Consider the following 18,811-nt stretch of genomic DNA (forward strand, 5'->3'; position numbering starts at 1 on the left):
CTCCCCCGAATCAGTATCTCCTTTTCCTCAGTCTCTGGGCTTTTTTAAAAAGAGCCAGTACCCTTCAATGTTGGATGTCGTGCTATGACAACGTCACTGCTTCTCCGTCCGCGCTGGATCGACCCGTCGGTGATGTTCCTCTACGACAACGGCGACGGCTCCGATGAAGTGAGTAAGAACATGGAGGGCTTTGCTGGTGGCAACTTTGCGGCGAACCAGTGCAGAAATCTGATGGCGCATCCCCCGTCCCTGGCACCCAGCACCACATACTTGTCCAGCGACGTGCCCGCCTCTGGTATGGGGGAGCCAGTGAAGCAGTGCAGCCCGTGCTCGGCGGCCCAGAGCTCTTCCAGCGCCTCGCTGCCCTATGGATACTTTGGCAGCAGCTACTATCCGTGCAGAATGTCCCATCACAGCAGCATGAAGTCGTGCGGTTCGCAACCCCCCTCTGCGTATGGGGATAAATACATGGACTCCTCCGCGTCTGCGACTGACGACTACACGTCTCGGGCAAAGGAATTCGCTTTCTATCCCACGTATCCTTCTGGTCCGTACCAACCTGTTCCGAGCTATCTGGATGTGCCCGTGGTGCCCACTATCAGTGCGCCGTCGGAGGCCAGACACGAGACCCTGTTGCCCATGGATAGCTACCAGCCGTGGACTCTCACCGCGAACGGTTGGAATAGCCAAGTGTACTGCGCCAAAGAGCAGCCACAGGCAGGGCATATCTGGAAATCCTCTATACCAGGTAAGATTCAACACTAAAACATAGCACGACTGCTTATGTTTGATTTGATTGAGTATTCTTTTTTTTTGGGAGGTTGGGGGGAAAAATACGTATAATGTTGATCAGAATCTTCAAAAGTGCACAGCTGCATGACGAGCGTTGGTCTAGTTTTTCTTAAGGTGTCTGTGTCTGCTTTTCGTTCACCGTACAGACGCGGTGTCCCACGCAGCGGGGGACGCGGGCTCATACCGACGTGGACGGAAGAAGCGCGTGCCATACACCAAGGTGCAACTGAAGGAACTGGAGCGAGAGTACGCCGCCAATAAATTTATCACCAAGGATAAGCGGAGAAGGATATCGGCTCAGACTAATCTCTCCGAGAGACAGGTTACAATATGGTTTCAGAACCGACGTGTGAAGGAAAAGAAAGTGGTCAACAAAGTGAAAATAATCAGCTAGATATTTTTTTCTTTTTGGCGGAATATAGGCCTGTCCATTGGAAATTAATACATACGCACGGGCGCGCACGCGTGCGCGCAAACTCCCTCTCTCTCACACACACACACTCACACACACATACACACACACACACACACACACACACACACACACACACACACACACACACACACACACACACACACGCACACGCACAATGAAACAGTCCACAATTCTGGATTTATGGATTGGGAGGGATAACTTTTTTCGATTATTTGTTTGATGCACGTGATTCACCAGAAGTTTTTGGAACACAATTTCCTTCTATAATGCTCGGTTCTCTCTTTTCCTTCGTATTGTAAAATATGTTTGACTGAGTCCGCATGTGGAAAAATATATGTGACATTTCTCTCTGAGCTCAGGAAATCAGACCTCATGAAGGCTGTCCTATGCCATTGAGATTTTTCTTTTCCAAGTTTAACGAGAGTGTTAAATACGGAGGTTCCCCGGATTACATAAAGCATTTGGACTTTTGGTACATTTGACTAATAATAGCGTCCAACGCCTCTCCAAACAAGCCACACGCTTTACTTTCAAGATTTATTTTTCAAATGGACCCATGCTTCCGTTCATATTCAATATATGGTGCAATTCTTATTATAATGCATAGATAATCGTCCGGAATATGTCTTCATATTAATTATTGCTTTTATAATGTGTGCCTATTCATGTATGTATATAACGTAAATTTCGGCATGGTTACTATCTTTGTGTGTTAAATATTTCTGTGTTGTCCATCCAAATAAAATATGGACAGTGAATTATAAAGCTATTAGGCTACACTATGATTGGATTTTTAGGTTATCTCGCGAAGCATTTATATTTATTAATGCAGGCCAATTATTTCACTGTTGTCAAACTTCCAAAATCCGCGGTATTTCTTTGTCATTAGGTCGGTCTTTGGCTGTTTCAAATTGTTGTGTTCTAACAATAGGCCAGTTAATTGACCTACACAATCTCTGTACACAATTATGTTTTTAAATGTAGTATCATCGACCTGTTGAGCAATCAATTAGCTTTGCTTTACACCTACAGAGATCACAGTGTAAAGAGCTGTAGAGCTGTACAGCTAGAGATGTGTGAGCTTCTACCGCCACCCAGCGGCTAATCAGGAGTATTGTGTGTCAATGAATTTCTTTCTTTTTTATTGAATTCCAGTAAACGTACCTTGATATAACAACTACCAATGACAATGATGAGTACAAATCTCATTTATATTGCTTCTATATAATATTCTATATAATAATATACTCTTGGCTATGGTGACACCACACAGAATACAACTAGTGTGTCCTATGGTATGCGTTTTCTCGGTGTTGAGAGGTTAAAACGCCGCAAACACGCAACGATTTGTGTAAAACAACATTGACGACGACTTTGGAAATGTTCATTTAAGGACTGTTCGGTAAAGACAATCATACCGTTTGGGAAGTGTTTTAGAGTAGGCCTACTTCCTAATACTGGACTCTCAACATAGCCGACGTGTCGAGGTTAACCTTTATAGGTCTACAGGCCACGGTATCCTAAACCCTAAACCCTAAAAGTTGTGGACTATTGTCCTGGTCGAATGTATGAGACTTATAAACAGGTAAGCCTATTCGACGTATGAAATAGAAAACCCAGAACGAATAAAATATATCTGTTCATGTAGGCTGCAGCAGGGTTCAGTTTGCGTTCAAAAGACTGTCGGGTTTTTCGACGTATCGCCGCAGATTTCGGAACTAGGCCTAACATATCAGAATTTAGAAAGACGAGTATTAAACACTTTGTGACATACGTTATTGTTTTTATTATATAACGATACAATTCATTACATTTTTTTGGGATTATTTAAAATATACCCCTTTCATCCAAGAAGAAAAAACGCTATTCAGTTCAGAGCAACAGGGGACTACACGATATCTACACCTATATCTATCTATATTATATCTATATATCAATAACTATATTAATATCTATATATATATATATATATAGATAGATAGATATTTATCGATATATACATCTGTATAAATTCAGATAGATATAGATATAGACATATAGAGATATAGGACCAAGGGAAGATATTTATTATAAATGTTTATTATCAAATGTATAATCCTGTTATATAATTACGGGATAACGCATAGGCCTTCTTCTCTTCATTATAAATGATATGCTACAACTTATACTATACCAGGCCTACTATAGACCTGTATGAACAGACACGGTCGCATAATAATAAGCGTATGAGAAAACTGTAGAGGTGCAGAGATGTTTTATTTGATCTAACATGTATAACTGAATACATTTCATGAATGTAGTTGACGCGTTATGTGTAACTGACCCTATTCGCGTTAGAAATATATTTGTATCCACTTTTCCAAAGAGTCACCTCTGCATTTCATTCGTTAGACTGCGGGTATTCACTCTATATTATTGGATCACACATTATACAATTATGGGACAATGCTTAAGTTTGCCGTCGCAACATGAATGTCGTTCTGTATTCTAAGTATAGGGTACTTATTTATATATATGCAAGATTGCTTCACCTATATGGGAAGAAACCTGTTAGTGTGTTTTCAGCTATTCTTGTAGATACAACTTCACAGAAACTAAACACAGGGTTGTTGTTTCGGACGATATCAAAAAAGAAAAAAAAAGAAATAAAATACAATTAAAATATTGAATATACAATATAGGTGATGCAGGTGATATTACAGGTAGGCCTATCTTTTACTTTGACACCAAAACGGACACCACCAGTATACAAAATATAAAGGCCTACATACTCTTATATATACTAAGAGAACTAGATTCTTAAGCGTGACTCTAGATGGGACGGTTGATTTTGGTCTATTTATGAATAGCCATAGCTTACTTTAGTGATTTATTGAAGCCCATGTAAGCGAAGAAGCGGCAGCTATATGTCATTGGGAGAATAAAAAGGAGTGTTGGACTAATTCATGATTGAACTGCAGGTTTGGGGTAGACATGTTTGACGATCACATTTCAACCACAAACACGCGAAATCTGAGCCACCGCAAACGGCCCCTGGCCATACGTAGGCAAAGCGGCGCGCGCAGGTGTTACAAAATAACCCTAGGCAGCTTCGGGTGTATTAAAGGGCAAGACTGGAAAGTGTTACTTCCTGTACCATGAAATAAATAAAAGCTGGAAAGGGGACTGGGTTTATCCTCACGAGTTGAAAAGACTCGAAGCTGGTTGGCTATGTGAATAAGCAGAGTAGCCACCCATTGGCTGGTGGCGAAGCAAAACAACCGTTAACTCCCGCCTTCATTCCAAGTTTGATGGACAGCCCTATCCCCGCCCACCAGACACTCTTTGCCCAGCTATGCGTTTTTTTTCAGAATTGGGCCTGTGTCAAACAGGATGTTGAACTTGATTCTCGGCAACAACGTGAGCTCTGCTGCCACCTTAAGGCAATTTAACGCAGTACATCACTTTGTGCAAGAGCGATATTATTGTCTAGTTTTCGGCCGCTATTTCGATCTGGGTATACTATCACTTATATCTCATATTAGATTATTTTAAATCGTATATCATGCTGAAATTATAGCTCTCAAATTTACTAGATACCATAATTTTGTTTTACAGGTTACACTGTTTCTCGCCTTTTTTTGTTGATGTTTACAAATGTAGTGGAACGCTGGCAGAAAGAAAATATTTTCATGTGTTTTTCATTTGTCAATCTATGGTTTTATTATCACGTGTTTGCGCTCACAAGCATTCTGTAAGAAAGTAAGAAAACATGAGTTAGAATGTGATAAGGACCCAAGGAGACCCAATGCGAACACATGATATAATCTGGTATTAATGGTGTGTTCTGGATACCTACCCACCTTGCGTAATAACGGCGGCCGCCCAACCCATGACACTAGGAGTTGGTCTAAAACGTAATCGTGTAGCAGGCCAACCTAGACGGCCATCCGCCAAATGAACAACGCCATTGTTTCCTTTCTCTTTGCAGTTTAAAGCAAACCAGGAATGCTTTACAGTCCATTAATTTTTCCAATACAGTAGCCTACCATTTTGTGTAAACAAAATATTACTATCTAAATGAATGGTGACTAAATCAATCCTATAGGCCGCTACAATAAACATATTCGTACATTGAAATTGCTCTGCTCGTTAGTGATGGCCCAAATCTAATTTATTTAAACTACAAGTCCAACAGACGAAACTAACTTTGCAAACTATACAATATGTAGCTCTAATTCTGCAGCAGCTCTGGACGGCAAACGAGGTTTGAATGTTAGCTCCTGAAGAGACTACTTTTCAAATGTTAGAAAAAAGGCAGTTTGCTTGCTCCTAATTCCATCTCCAAAAGCCATTAGCCATATTTCTTGGTCAAATCCAATCTTCTGTTTGTAGAAGTTGCAAGTGCCTATATTACCTTAATTGCCGTCTAGTTTGGAACATTTATATTAACATTTGTGCGTTTGCTACGTCATTGTACATCCTTTCTACTGTATTAGGTTGCATATGGGTCTATCTCAGACCGTTAATAATACATGGCATGGATCTGTAAGCCGTCTCGTCCCGTCTAGTCATTGTCGAATGTATTTTGCACTCTTAAAAGACTAAGGCGATATTTTTAGCCCTCCGCGTGTATTTGCATTTCAATTTGGTAGTCTTATATGTGGATTAATTATTGAAATTCTCCCTGATGTTGAACCTGTCTCATCTATGTCCTTAATTTGAGGCTATATGAGGCTACGATGCAAAAAAAAAAGAAAAAAAAGAAGCAGTCTAGCATTGTGGACTTGGTCTCGTTTACATCTTTTGTTTGGGACTGGTCTGGTACGACACATTTGTAATCACGGAAGCGTCTGAAGTCCTCCCCCAATTAATATCCTTTAACATAAGCCAGCAACCAAGACCAGAAAAGTTACAAATAACATTCTGCTCGTTGATACAACCATTAGTCGAATATATTAAAAATATCTTACTCCAAGAATGAACCAGAAGACTAAACGTGCGCATATCCGAAACGGAGGAGGCGCGTAATATAGTGCTTAGGCCTATTTGTTCCCCGAGTTACTTAATTGTTTCAGACAATTTAAACAACACTTATATATATTCAAAGATTTAAATGCATATTTAGTATGTATTTCCATAGAAATTGGATATAAAGTGTTGAAGATGTTGCATGAAATTCCAGAGGATTCTTTCTCCTCTTCCGTCCTCAATCGCATTTTTAAAAATGAGGGTTTTGTAAGCTCCCAATACAAATCAATTAACACTATGTGTCTTAATATGAAGTTGAATAAAGTCCAAATTTGAAATTTTCTTTTCCAATGTCGATTAGACGATTGTCCCTCCCTTTGACCGTGGAGTTGAGGTGACTCTCCGGCGCTGCAGCGTCCTTTCCTGGGTGGTCAAGTCTCTTCTCTTCGCCCCTTGCCTTGGACCCGCTTTTGCGTCACCTGTGGATAAATGGAATTTTTTAAGTCATTGTTGATATTAACTTATTCCAGATGCATTGAGACGAATGCAAAATAAAGTCTGTGTTAGAACTGATTTTGTTCTACCTCTTTTGTAAGACGCATCAGCCCACTGTTACCTACATCGAAAACAGGACTGTCTAATTCACCCGATTACATTCAAGTTCAACATGGTCGAATCACAATATGTTCTATCAGGCGGTGTTACAAACGGATCCCTTTGATTTACAGGAAGAAATACTGTCCAAAGCAATCCGTCTGAGACAACTTCTGGATGTTTTGGATTAACAACATGGCAAGTTTGAGCTCATATGAATGAAAACCACAGCTATGAAAACCATTCTAGCTGTGAACATACCTTTTAAGGATTTCCATCACATAAGGCTACTTTCACTTGCCTTGGACCTTCTTATTCAGTATAAGAGCAGCCTTCTATAAAGTGTGTTTGGCTTATCTCATTTGGCCGTCACACTATAATGTTTGGCTTTTCCAAAGCCATTTTACATGTTACAATTATCCGACGGTAGTAGATATAGGCCTATAACATGCAGTGGACTTAGTGCCGACAAATGAATGAGGCCGGAGGCTTTCCATTTCTTTCAAACTACAGCATTCTTTGAAAAATCCCAAGTGTGGCAATTTAGCCTTACTTTATTGTCTTACGTCGCTGACAGCGTGAAACTGTGCTACAGAAGCACCCTAGACGTAATTGTTGTCTTGTTGTCTAACAGCGTTTTATGGTACAAAGGTAGAAGCTGTCGGGAATGGGGTTGTATTCGTGTTGCGAACATCGATGTTAAAGGGAGGTTTTGGATGCGTTCTACGCATTTAAAACCTGATCTAAACGTGTCTAATTGTGTTTAGATAGATTGACCAAAGAATACATTAGTTTTGCAATTAATTTAAATTAAATACTCACTTTTTTGTACGTTTTAGCGTTCAAAAGAATGAGCAGCATTTGTTGACGTGATTCCATGTATGCAATTGCCTTAAAGCAATATGTAGGCATGAGCTTACCCTCTCCATATGATACAAATGGATAGGTCTGCTTTATAGATCCATGCAAAGTTCATTACATTATTCGACATTGAAGTCTCTTCATACATATATATATATATATATATATATATATATATATATATATATATATATATATATATATATATATATATATATATATATATATATATGTATTTGTTCCCTTTGGAAAACTCCGGCATGCAAGCCAAATGTAAAAGCAATCAGGAGCCTTCATCCGGGGTGTGTGCCCTTAAATGGTGTCAAAGTCTTGTATAGGACTCTGCGGCTGGGCAGCGGGCCTCTCCCTCCCCCGAACTTGAAGTCGACCGCGCAGACAAAGGTTTGGCTTTGAATGCGTCCAAGCAACAAATCCTATTCTTGCCTAATTAAAAACTACATATTCACTGATCACAGGCTTAATACTTGAATCTACACGATTGCCCTCGTGCGCATGTCAACGAGAGAAGTTGACGTTTTACATATAGCCGATATGCCTTGCCCACATTTGCTTGTTCTCGTCACATTCATTTATTTCACAAGGAATGGGTAACAACATTGTTCTAGTTAGCCAACTTGGTAACTGCATACAGTGACAACAAATACCAAATCAAACAATATATTTTTTCTAATTATCCAGAAATATAAACAAAAAACGTTTGGACGATGTTCTACCCGTAGTTATACAAACATCACGTATATGCGATGCCTACCTGGTAGCTCCTGTGTAGTTGTAGCATGTGGGAGCTGTGTGTGAATGTCTCTCAGTCCGGTTAGGTGGGACTTTCTATCACGCATGGCCAGTTGTGTGGTGTCTGGCCGGGGAGGAAAAGGGGAGCAGTAGAATACTATAGGAGCTATAAAAAACACAAGTCTGTGCAGCACTGGCTTCGCTTTCCCTGGTCATCCTGTGCTCAATTGCAGCGGAAAAGCTAAACACAAGTCATAGAATTGGTCTGGATTGCCCGGGAGAGGCGGAGCGTGTGTTCCCAAACACCGTGGAGTTGTTTGTGTCAATACAAATACTTCAAATAAAAGTCCCCCATGGACATGACCTATGAGCATGAACCGTGCATGGGGTTAGTCTGTTTCACATTGTCGTAGCGGTGTTAGTTAGTACTATCAGGGTTCTAGTGAACGTGATAGTTTGAGATTCTGTTACACGTTAGCCGTGAGCCTTGATTTGGATCCGTGTGTTTATGTCGCTTGGATTTGACTGCGGTAGGGCCATGGGGGAGTCCTAGCTCTCCTAATCCGAGCTCAGAGCTCCCATTCACAACACATTAGAGTCAAGTTGCAGCTCTCTCCAAAGCTAGTTCCATGGTGGCCTCTTTGAAGTGTTAAGAACAGAAACCAATGAGTGCGCTGTGTGACAGATTATCCGATTCTTAAATTTGCTGTTAACGCCTGGATATTTTTTTAAGCATATCATCGAAAGTTGAATCTATTCTACTGCTACACATGCAAAAAATATATGCATTGCAGAATATCTAAGATAATTGCCAAGTAGATCTTCCCTATAAAATGAATTACTCTATAGGAAATTGAAAGAAAAATTGACATTTCTTCCTTTTTTAAATAACAGCCTGCACTGGAATGGTTAGATGAACAGTATATATCACATATAATTGAATTATGAGCTATGTTGTTATTTTAAAATAGGTGGATATCAAAACTACTAAATGAACACCAAGAACTAAGAATTCTTATCTCACGGCTGTAACATTTTAGCCTGAAAAAACTAGAAAGAGTGCTGCAGTACTTACCCTAACTTCAGCAATGGCGCACGTTGATCGAATAAACCACATTTGTTATTGGTTCTGTGTGTGTGTGTGTGTGTGTGTGTGTGTGTGTGTGTGTGTGTGTGTGTGTGTGTGTGTGTGTGTGTGTGTGTGTGTGTGTGTGTGTGTGTGTGTGCACGTGTGTCTGTAGGCTATTATTTGGTCCTCAGTCCAATTGGCCGCATTTCAAGCTATGCTTTGTTACCCAACCCCGCGTCACTATTTATTATTTATGCGCTTTTAAAAACAAATAAAGGCCTAAAGGCTAGTATATTTATGGGTTGTTCAAACTGTAACGCAACCTTCAAAACTTTCCTTAGTTGACGTTGTTGATTTTGGTTTGTTTTTGTCCATTTTGTGTTTATTTTTGGTGTTCTTTGTTTGTTTGGTTTTAAATGTGTTTGCTAATCTTTACAATGATATGTAGACCTATACGCAAATAACGCCACGTTGAGTGTAGTAACGCCGAAAATCAACAGTCAAATGAACATGACCCTGAACCAAATCCAGTAAACTGAATGAATATGCGCAACGATATGCGCAATGCGTGCGTAAAGAATTCATATTTGCGTATAACTAATATTTACATAAATAACATACATCAGTAGATGTTAGTTAATTTAAAATAGGAAAATTAAGGCTGAGAGAATGTCTTGAATCACAATTAATTATGCAAATAACATAATAGGATATATTAGGTTCTATGTTGGAGCAACACAATCTACATGTAATTGAGAACTTAAAGCTATCACTACTAGCACTTCAGCAATCGGTCTAGTAATGACATTGAACGAAGCAAAGGTTGTTTTTCGCCTTTCGGCTGGATGTGTTGTTATTTGAACAACGATCAATTTATAGTTAATCCAATTTATATTAAGGGATTAATTTTAGACCATCGTAGCAATAAAATAATGTCAGGCTTCAGGAAGCAGCAGGGCTATGCTTCATACTTACTGTGTTAAACAGACACACACATACACACACGTACCCGCGTACAGACGTACACACGTGCACACACAAACACACACACATACGCACGCGTGCACACATACACCCCCCCAGCGCGCGCGCACACACACACACACACACACACACACACACACACACACACACACACACACACACACACACTGAAAAGCTGTCAATTTCTGTCGTTGGTCACGTGACCTACGCCTCCCTGGAATGGATGGAGATGGCTCTCCACGTCAGCCTACGTCTCAAAATTTCAGCCTCGCGAACCTGCTTCAAAGAGGCACGAGCCACGACGATACAGAGCCATGTTAAAGGCGGCTAAAGAGACGAACCGCAGATAGAGCAGTGGCGTAAAGGAATGATGGATTTTGACGAGAGGGTCCCCGTCGGATCGAACATGTATTTGCCTAGTTGCACCTACTACGTGTCGGCGGGGGCTGATTTTTCTGGTCTGCCCTCGTTTTTGTCCCAGACCCCGTCTACCCGCCCCATGACATACTCGTACTCCTCTAACCTCCCGCAAGTCCAGCCCGTCCGAGAAGTAACGTTCAGGGACTACGCTGCTATTGACGCGTCCGCTAAATGGGCTCACCGTGGAAATTTGCCCCAATGCTACACCACTGCAGAGGATATGGTGCACAGAGACTGTCTGTCTGCACAGTCGGCGGCGGTGGGGGACATGTTCGCCAAAAACAACCCCGCTGCCGCCTACCACCACCACCACCACACGGGCACGGGCTCTGCCTCCAACTTCTACGGTAACGTGGGTCGAAACGGCGTGCTTCCCCAGGCGTTCGACCAGTTTTTCGAGACGGCATACGGCAACGCGTCAACCGAGAGTCCCTCGACGAACGACTGCTCTGGGGACAAAGCGGCGACCAAGCAGCCAGGCTCGGCGCAGGACAGCGCGCCGTCGTGTCGGGACTCGGAGGGCAAGGAGCCTCGGGAGGAGACCAGCAGCCCAGAGTCATCTTCCGGCAACAATGAGGAGAAATCGAGCAGCAGCAGTACGTATTAAGTCAGCGCCTCGGTTATGAGAGAAAGTTTGCAAAGTAGCGCACTCCTGTTAAAATGTTTATATGCGGTTTTATAAGCATATAAGGTTTATAGAGGGCCTGTAGATTCCCCCCAACAAAACTTTGTTATAAACTGCGGGATCACGTGCTTGGAATTGAAATTGGCCGTGACTGAACAGGGTGCTGTGTTTTCTAGCCACTAAAGTTGAAAAAAATATGAATGTGATTCCATGGTGTCCTAATGTCCACAACGGTGAATCATAAATGGACCAGTTTCACGGTTTCCTAGCTTTAAAGGAAGACTTGGAATGGAATGAGGGTGGTGCCTGTGAGGCTTTCGGTTTGGTAGTACGACGACCTTTTGTGTTTCACCTTTTGTGCGTTGAGTGTTTTGAATATTTGTCTTCACACTGTAGTTTTAATAGGAACGTCTTCAATAATAATTTGCATTGGACTCGTTTGTGTGCAAGCTTTCCCCGGTCTTCCTCGATAAGGTCAATGCTCAAGTGTAATCTCCGGAAGGGAAGTGGAGCAAGCCACTGGTCAATAATTGCATATGACATATTACATATGCTATGGCATGAGGTTTAGTAAATAATAGATCAGTGTTGATATGATATAATATAATATATTATATCAATATATGATATCATGTAATATTATAGCCTAGCGTCGTAGTGTTTGTGTCTTTGTTGTGACCGATACCCTCTCTCTCTTTCTCTCTCTCTTCTTTATCCCGTTTTAGGTGGACAACGGACGCGTAAGAAAAGGTGTCCTTATTCCAAATATCAAATCAGAGAACTAGAGAGAGAATTCTTTTTCAGTGTGTATATCAACAAGGAGAAGCGTCTGCAGCTCTCTCGGATGCTCAACCTCACCGACCGACAAGTCAAGATTTGGTTTCAGAATCGTCGAATGAAGGAGAAGAAATTAAACAGAGACCGGTTACAATATTATACTTCCAATCCTCTCCTTTAGGATGTAAAGCCCTAGAGCAGTTACCGACATGGCTGCTGCAGAAGTGTCCGTGTTTCCAGACCGCATCCGAGCTGTGAATTTGCAGAGTAAATTTTGTACAACAATGACCGCAGCAGCAACCACTGCTCAACGGTTAATTTCAAGTTCGAGGACAACGGTGTAATGCTCCCCTGGTTTGAAACATTTCAAGAATATGAGTAAAAAAAACTACAAAACTTTGACCTCACTCTTAAGACCTTGAATATGGACTTCATATGGATTTTAGTCTGGCTCAATAAGAGTTTACAGAGGCCTGGGTGGACATGAGACTTGGGATCTCCGACGAAGACGTCTCGTTTCTTTGGTTTTCTCTTTACGTGGACATAATTACCAGTCTAAATTGACTGATTCTGTGTATTTTGTAATCAAAAAGTTTATTTTATTTGTTCTGTTTTTGAATCAGAAATGTGGTAGGCCTAATATTGTGGCTTTATGATGATATATGATATATTACTTACATCATTTAGACGGACTTTGGTGTGACCAAATAATGCGTTTGAGCGGATGCAAATGTAATGTATGTGTTCTTTTTTTTAATTGTATTTATTTTATAGCCAATTGTTTACTATTAAATTTAGTAGTAGGCCTACGACAAACTAAGTAAAAAATACACCAAAAGATAGGCTATTATTATTCCGTGTTCCTATTGAGAAAGACAGCAATCCGATAATTTTCTGTCTGGCGGCAAATAGGTATGTTTTTATCTTGGCCTATATCATAAACCACCATAATCATTTAATATTTATTCATTCAAGTTATTGAATAATCCGCTATTGAAAACGCGATAACAAGTTGCACTGAGATATACGCCTACATACGTACACAAGCAACGCAAAGCAATTTGCCTGATTCTTTCGAGATATCTATTTACAAGATATATATCATTTTTTTGTCAATTCATAATTATTTGGAGTTTTCCAGTGTAGGCTAATTATGAACAATAAATACATTTAGCCTTCTATTGTGGCACGGCTGGGCACGAGCGTTGATGCATTTCTTGGTTTGCCAAAAATATTCTGTATTATATTATATTTCCAAATTAAAAATGAAAAGATTATCAGAACATTTTGTCTTGGTTTGTATTTCTGAATCACTGCTTTTCCTGTTAAAGAATGTACCCACGCACATGACTATCCGTTGAAAAGTCAAGCTCACGGCAATCCAATATTTCAATAAGAGAACAAAGCACAATATGGTACAACCATTTATGAATGGTTATTTGTGTATTAGGCTTTGAATTGACAGACAAAAATGTATGCCTGTGACATTGTTAGCACATCAAATAGGCCTGTATGCTAAACCAAACTGGACCTCACAACGACAAGAGGACTCTCTCTGTGTAGGCCTACTCTATAGCTGTGTGTACTAAACTACATCAAATACATTATACATGCGTAATATATTACACTGAGCAATAGTGTCCTATGTTTCCTGCCTTAAAAACATATATTTCTTATGAATCAATTCAGATAGCCCTGTGTTGCATTGCTGTGTGGGTCTGCTTAAGAAGCCTACATTGTCACACCCTGCTAGTGTACGGTTCAACGACACTCTCCTTCAGCGAGCCACGCCATATTTGTTGTTGCTATCACTGTGTTTATGAGGGCTCGCCGCAGTGCATTGGCGTTCATATATGACAGTCGAAAGGGCAATAAACGCGAGGAAAAAGGCTGAAGTTTATGGTTGCCTCGCTCTGCCACAGTCCGGCCTTGCTTTGCGCATCCTTTACTGCGCGCAGGAATTCCGTCCCTAATTACGAGACATCCTCCTCGTTGCCGCAGCAACGCGGTCATAAAAGCTGTCTGAAAGTCTGGAGCATTTGTACAATTGGAGTGCAGTGCAATAAACCGTCTGAGAACCAAGGTTATTAACTGTGTTACCAGGGAGGTGAGAGCGACGACAGGGGAGAGGACAGATAGGAAAACTCTCTGCATGTTGGCCCTCGCGCCTTCTCGCCATTCGACAGCGTTGTTCCCATCGCTGGGTTCCTCCGGCTCAGAGTACAACAACACGGGGAGCGACTGGGCGCGAGGCCTTGGCTTGGCTTCACCACAGGGTGGCGCTGATGGGACCAATGTCACGGCCGAGGATCTTTTTGTCTTCGCGCACACAGTAAGACTATCCACAATATCGAGTTGATACTGGTAAACGTTTGTTAACATAATCTGGTGTCGGCCTCCACTCATTCTTTTCTGCTGCCAATCCATCATTATTGTTTTTGGTGGTGCGTGGGGTACACTAAGTACCCGACTACGTGTGCATTTGTTTCTGCTACTAACTAGGCCCGTACGGTAGGCTAAGTAAAAGCGTTCCCGGGGGCCCTAATAAGGTAACACATCTGTGCCAAACCTCCATGCTGCATGTGCTATTCATTTTGCTGAGCTCGGCTTTTTATGATTGAGTGTAGGCTCGTTCTACCTGGGTAAATTTCGATCCCTTAGCCTGCAACCCGACGACGCCTGATGGCGTTTTTCTTCTTTCGGGAATGTTCTATTGCAGGATTTCTGGACCATTCAGAATCATTCCTCAGGGGATTCGTTTTTTTTAATTAAACTAAATTGGTTGGTTTAATTATCTTTGTTTCAGGAATGTTATCACATGGCTGTTATTACCATCTCTGCAAATGTTCATATTTTTAAAATAATCAATTGTAACGAGGTTCGATTTCCTTAGGAAACTAATAAGTCCTATGACTTGCGTGTGTGGGTAGGATGTAATTGAAATAGTATATGGCTATCTCACTGTCGAGCGATCGTCCCCCCCCCTTCCTTCCTGTCATTGAGAGAACTTGGAGGATATTTGGTGTCAGTCCAAGTTGTGGGCTGCTATTCCTGATCCAAATGTCAGTGAACCGGGTCGCTTTGTCTCTTGTGAAAAATAAATACTTCCGCTGGATGTAATAAAACGCCGCATTATTGTTCATAACAGCACTCGGGACGAACATGATACGTCTCACACGGCCTCTTCGGCCACGATTCTCTGGGCTGGATCAAAGCTCGTGGTCAGAGTGAATTGTTTTGAGGAAATAATAGCTGGACAGCTGTAGAAATTAAGATTTAATAGCCTCAATTAATAACTTGAGCGAAAAGATAGATAGGCCTTAATGCTAATAAAGAAACACGAAGTGTGTAAACCAAAACATCGTAAAGGACACATGTTCGTTTAATTGATGGATGAAGTTTCCATCGAAGCTCGCCTTTCCCATCGGGTACGTGTGGTCTGGGCTTCTAGTCCATTTAGTTTGGTGGATATGTTTACGATGGTAGGATCATTGTATTCACAAGGAGGCCTCAAAGCGTAAAGTGTCAACGGACGGTATTTTGCATACAAAAACACATATACATGAGCAGATAATAATGTATACCTTATGCCTATATAATTAGCGTAGTATTCTATATATAGCAGCCCTTATAGTAATTGTATTTGTATATTTAAGGTTTATGTATATACCTACACACATGTCAACTCTAAACTGTACATTGCTTTCGCCAATCCATGCAAAGAGTGGAAGGGCAGATTTGTATGCATAAATACATATATCTAAGTACGTGTCTGTGTGTATGTGTGTTTGACGTGTGTGTGTGTGTGTGTGTGTGTGTGTGCGTGTGTGTGTGTGTGTGTGTGTGTGTGAGTGTGTGTGTGTGTGTGTATGTGTGTGTGTGTGTGTGTGTGTGTGTGTGTGTGTGTGTGTGTGTGTGTGTGTGTGAGAAAGTGTGCTTTTTCTTCCTTTTTTAATATCCATCGTTTAATATATGATAGGCCAAATACATTATCGTCGTTGATGATCTCAGGAAAGTAGGATCCGAAAAAAACGAAGCCAAATGAGCTCTCCCAGGACACTGGGCTACAAACAACCCCCGGAGCCTCAAAGCCACCTGGGCCTGGTAATGGCAAAGCTGGCTAGGATTAACTTCAACCTGGAGCGAGCTTTAGAGTGCACATGGCCAAGGACATTACAAAATGGAGGGAGAGTTTTATTGTTGCCCTTATTGCCCCAAATTGGACCGGTGACTTATATGTGCAAGCTTTACATCTGCCCTGTTGTGGTCGCTTGGGACGTCCTCGTACAACATTTCGTAGATAATTATTTTGCTATGTTTTGTCATTTTTTTAAATCGCAGAAATGTTAAGCTATTTTGTATAACATAAGACCCATTGAGGCCAACAGGCTTTTCCCGAAAATTGCCTACAGCGAAATGTGGCTATTGTGTTGATACAATCCTATCAAATTTCAACCAACGACGATTAATATTTGGGAACAACTTGCATGAACAAATGAGTGTGATTGAATCTTTTTTTTCATGAAATAGTTAGGCTTTATATGCATTGAAGAAGGGCAATTGCGTACCATAACGGCCTTTGCATTTGGAGAATCATCGTATCATGCATTTAATTGCATTCACAATTACAAACGTACTACATGAATAATGCGCAATAGAGCAGCTGTGTTGTATAGCATTACTTTTTTTTGTGTGTGTGTGTGTGTGTGTGTGTGTGTGTGTGTGTGTGTGTGTGTGTGGGAGTGTGTGTGTGTGTGTGTGTGTGTGTGTGTGTGTCTGCGTTTGTGCGTGTCCTTTCGGGCGTGTGTGTGTATTCCACAGTACACGTATATGTTGTATTGTTAATGTTACTTTTTAAATCCACCATATTGTTAACATTATTGTATAAGGTAAACAATAAGGTGAGCAACCATATCGTGAACCTTATACTATTATGGACAAAATACCGTCAGTTAAAACCCGCTGTTTATAACACGTGTTATTAGTTCCTTTAACTGAGGCTATATCTTGGAGGCAGAAAATGTAGTCCTACAAAGCCACTTTGGCCCTTCATTTTTGGCTTTGAAAAATAGTATTCAGGGTTTGTCTCAAATCCTTTATTGATCCACGAATGAGGCATAAAATGTATTTCTGCGCACTTATATAGTAATGTATTCCGTTGTTGTGATTTTGGGTGACGTTTGAGCTGCATTGCAGACATGTTAACCGCCTCTCGTGGTGCCATTGGGGATTATTTCGTTGTTTGAGCATAGAGGGCACCAGTCTATCTGCATCATTTCGACGGTGTTTCTTTATAGAAATCAAAAAACCCTGATTGAAAGGGCTAAAGGTGGCTGCATTGGAGCGAGGTAACGTGCTGATTGCTGTATGTCTCTTTTCTCTACTCCAGCCGCACCGTGGACACGGCCCCGGCTGCTACGTAGCGTCGGAGGGGGAGGGTCTTCCCCTCTTCCAGCCTTTCCATTGGTTTTACAGGCAGCCCGGTGGAGATGGGGGTACCTCTAATCATATCCAGCATGTTTTGCACAAGAAATGTCAGCCAGAAAGGGCTATCTTCTCCCGTCGCCAAAATATACTACAATAATGTCATGTTCCGAGAGTTCGCCAGGCAATGCGTTTTTAGTGGATTCCCTGATCAACGGCCGAACCGATGGCGGCGCGGGGCACTATCCAGGAAGCGCGGTGTGTGTGCCCCAGAGCTCCGCCACAGAACTACCGTACGGACTTCACAACTATGGATACTTCCCAGGTATGGGCAAACGGGGCGAGGTCGGCTCCCATAACGTCGTGTCCGGCTCAGGCGCATACATGTCCGGCATGGAGATGTGGATGGACGCGCAAAGGTCATGTCGAATGGACCAAGAACAGACGGTCGGTCCCCAGGTCGCGCCGTGCTCTTTCCCACAAAACATTAAGGAAGAGAGCAACTACTGCCTGTACGAGACACAGAAGTGCTCTAAAGCGGCCACTGCTGAAAACCTCACGTATTCGAGGTTAGGTACGGTCGGTTCAGTTTCTGGATCGTGTACGGTTACCGATGGCGGTGACGGCGGATCAGTGCCCGTGCCGGGCTACTTCCGCTTGTCTCAGATCCACGCACATTCTCATAAAATTTACAACGGCCCCCAGCCGAACCCTTCCCATTCCCATTTTGGCATACACCCCCCTACTCCTGTTCGTTTTCATACACCAACAATCCCGAAATCTCCCGATCAAGTCGCGACGCAGGAAAGCAGAACCACTGAGGGCTCCGTCTCATCTGGGAACGTTACTCTGCAGTCTCACCCCGCACCCTTAGGAGAGGAGCAGAGACGAGGCTCAGAAGAGGATACAGAAGATTCATCTGCAGAGGAGACGGAAGGATTTGAAAAAGAGGGAGCTGCAAATGGCAGGAAAGGTGGGTCTGCTGTAGGTGACACCCGCCCAGGTCGTAATGTGTGGCGATTTGGTGACTATTTCAAATACAAATACAAATCAATCAAATCAAAGTTGATTTATCATAGTAACATGTACATTTGTCTGTACTGCAGAGAGATGTATACAGTACAGTGAA

General features: G+C 41.8%; 3 protein-coding genes across 3 annotated transcripts in view; all 3 read left to right on the forward strand.

Annotated features, from left to right (window-relative positions):
* Positions 1-19: 19 nt before the first annotated feature.
* Positions 20-1,186, forward strand: hoxa13a (homeobox A13a; the record flags this gene model as incomplete). Its single annotated transcript, XM_079748848.1, has 2 exons — positions 20-748; positions 939-1,186. Exons 1-2 carry the CDS (start codon positions 85-87, stop codon positions 1,184-1,186), a joined length of 912 nt encoding a protein of 303 aa, XP_079604974.1. The 5' UTR covers positions 20-84.
* A 9,469-nt stretch (positions 1,187-10,655) lies between these two features.
* On the forward strand, positions 10,656-12,439 carry LOC307084713 (homeobox protein Hox-A11a-like; the record flags this gene model as incomplete). Its single annotated transcript, XM_079749191.1, is given in 4 exon segments — positions 10,656-10,710; positions 10,713-10,768; positions 10,771-11,452; positions 12,207-12,439. Coding segments are annotated over 4 exon segments (1,026 nt in total).
* Positions 12,440-17,790: 5,351 nt separating this feature from the next.
* LOC307084696 (homeobox protein Hox-A10a-like) overlaps positions 17,791-18,811 on the forward strand; it is a gene marked incomplete at both ends in the record, with an annotated part of 2,070 nt that continues 1,049 nt past the window's right edge. Inside the window, one exon of the mRNA XM_079749169.1 lies at positions 17,791-18,655. Coding sequence (XP_079605295.1) covers positions 17,791-18,655 — 865 coding nt within the window. The remainder of the gene's footprint in view (positions 18,656-18,811) is intronic.

This window comes from Pollachius pollachius (genome assembly GCF_949987615.1).
Source record: "Pollachius pollachius genome assembly, chromosome: 13".
Lineage (NCBI taxonomy): Eukaryota > Metazoa > Chordata > Actinopteri > Gadiformes > Gadidae > Pollachius > Pollachius pollachius.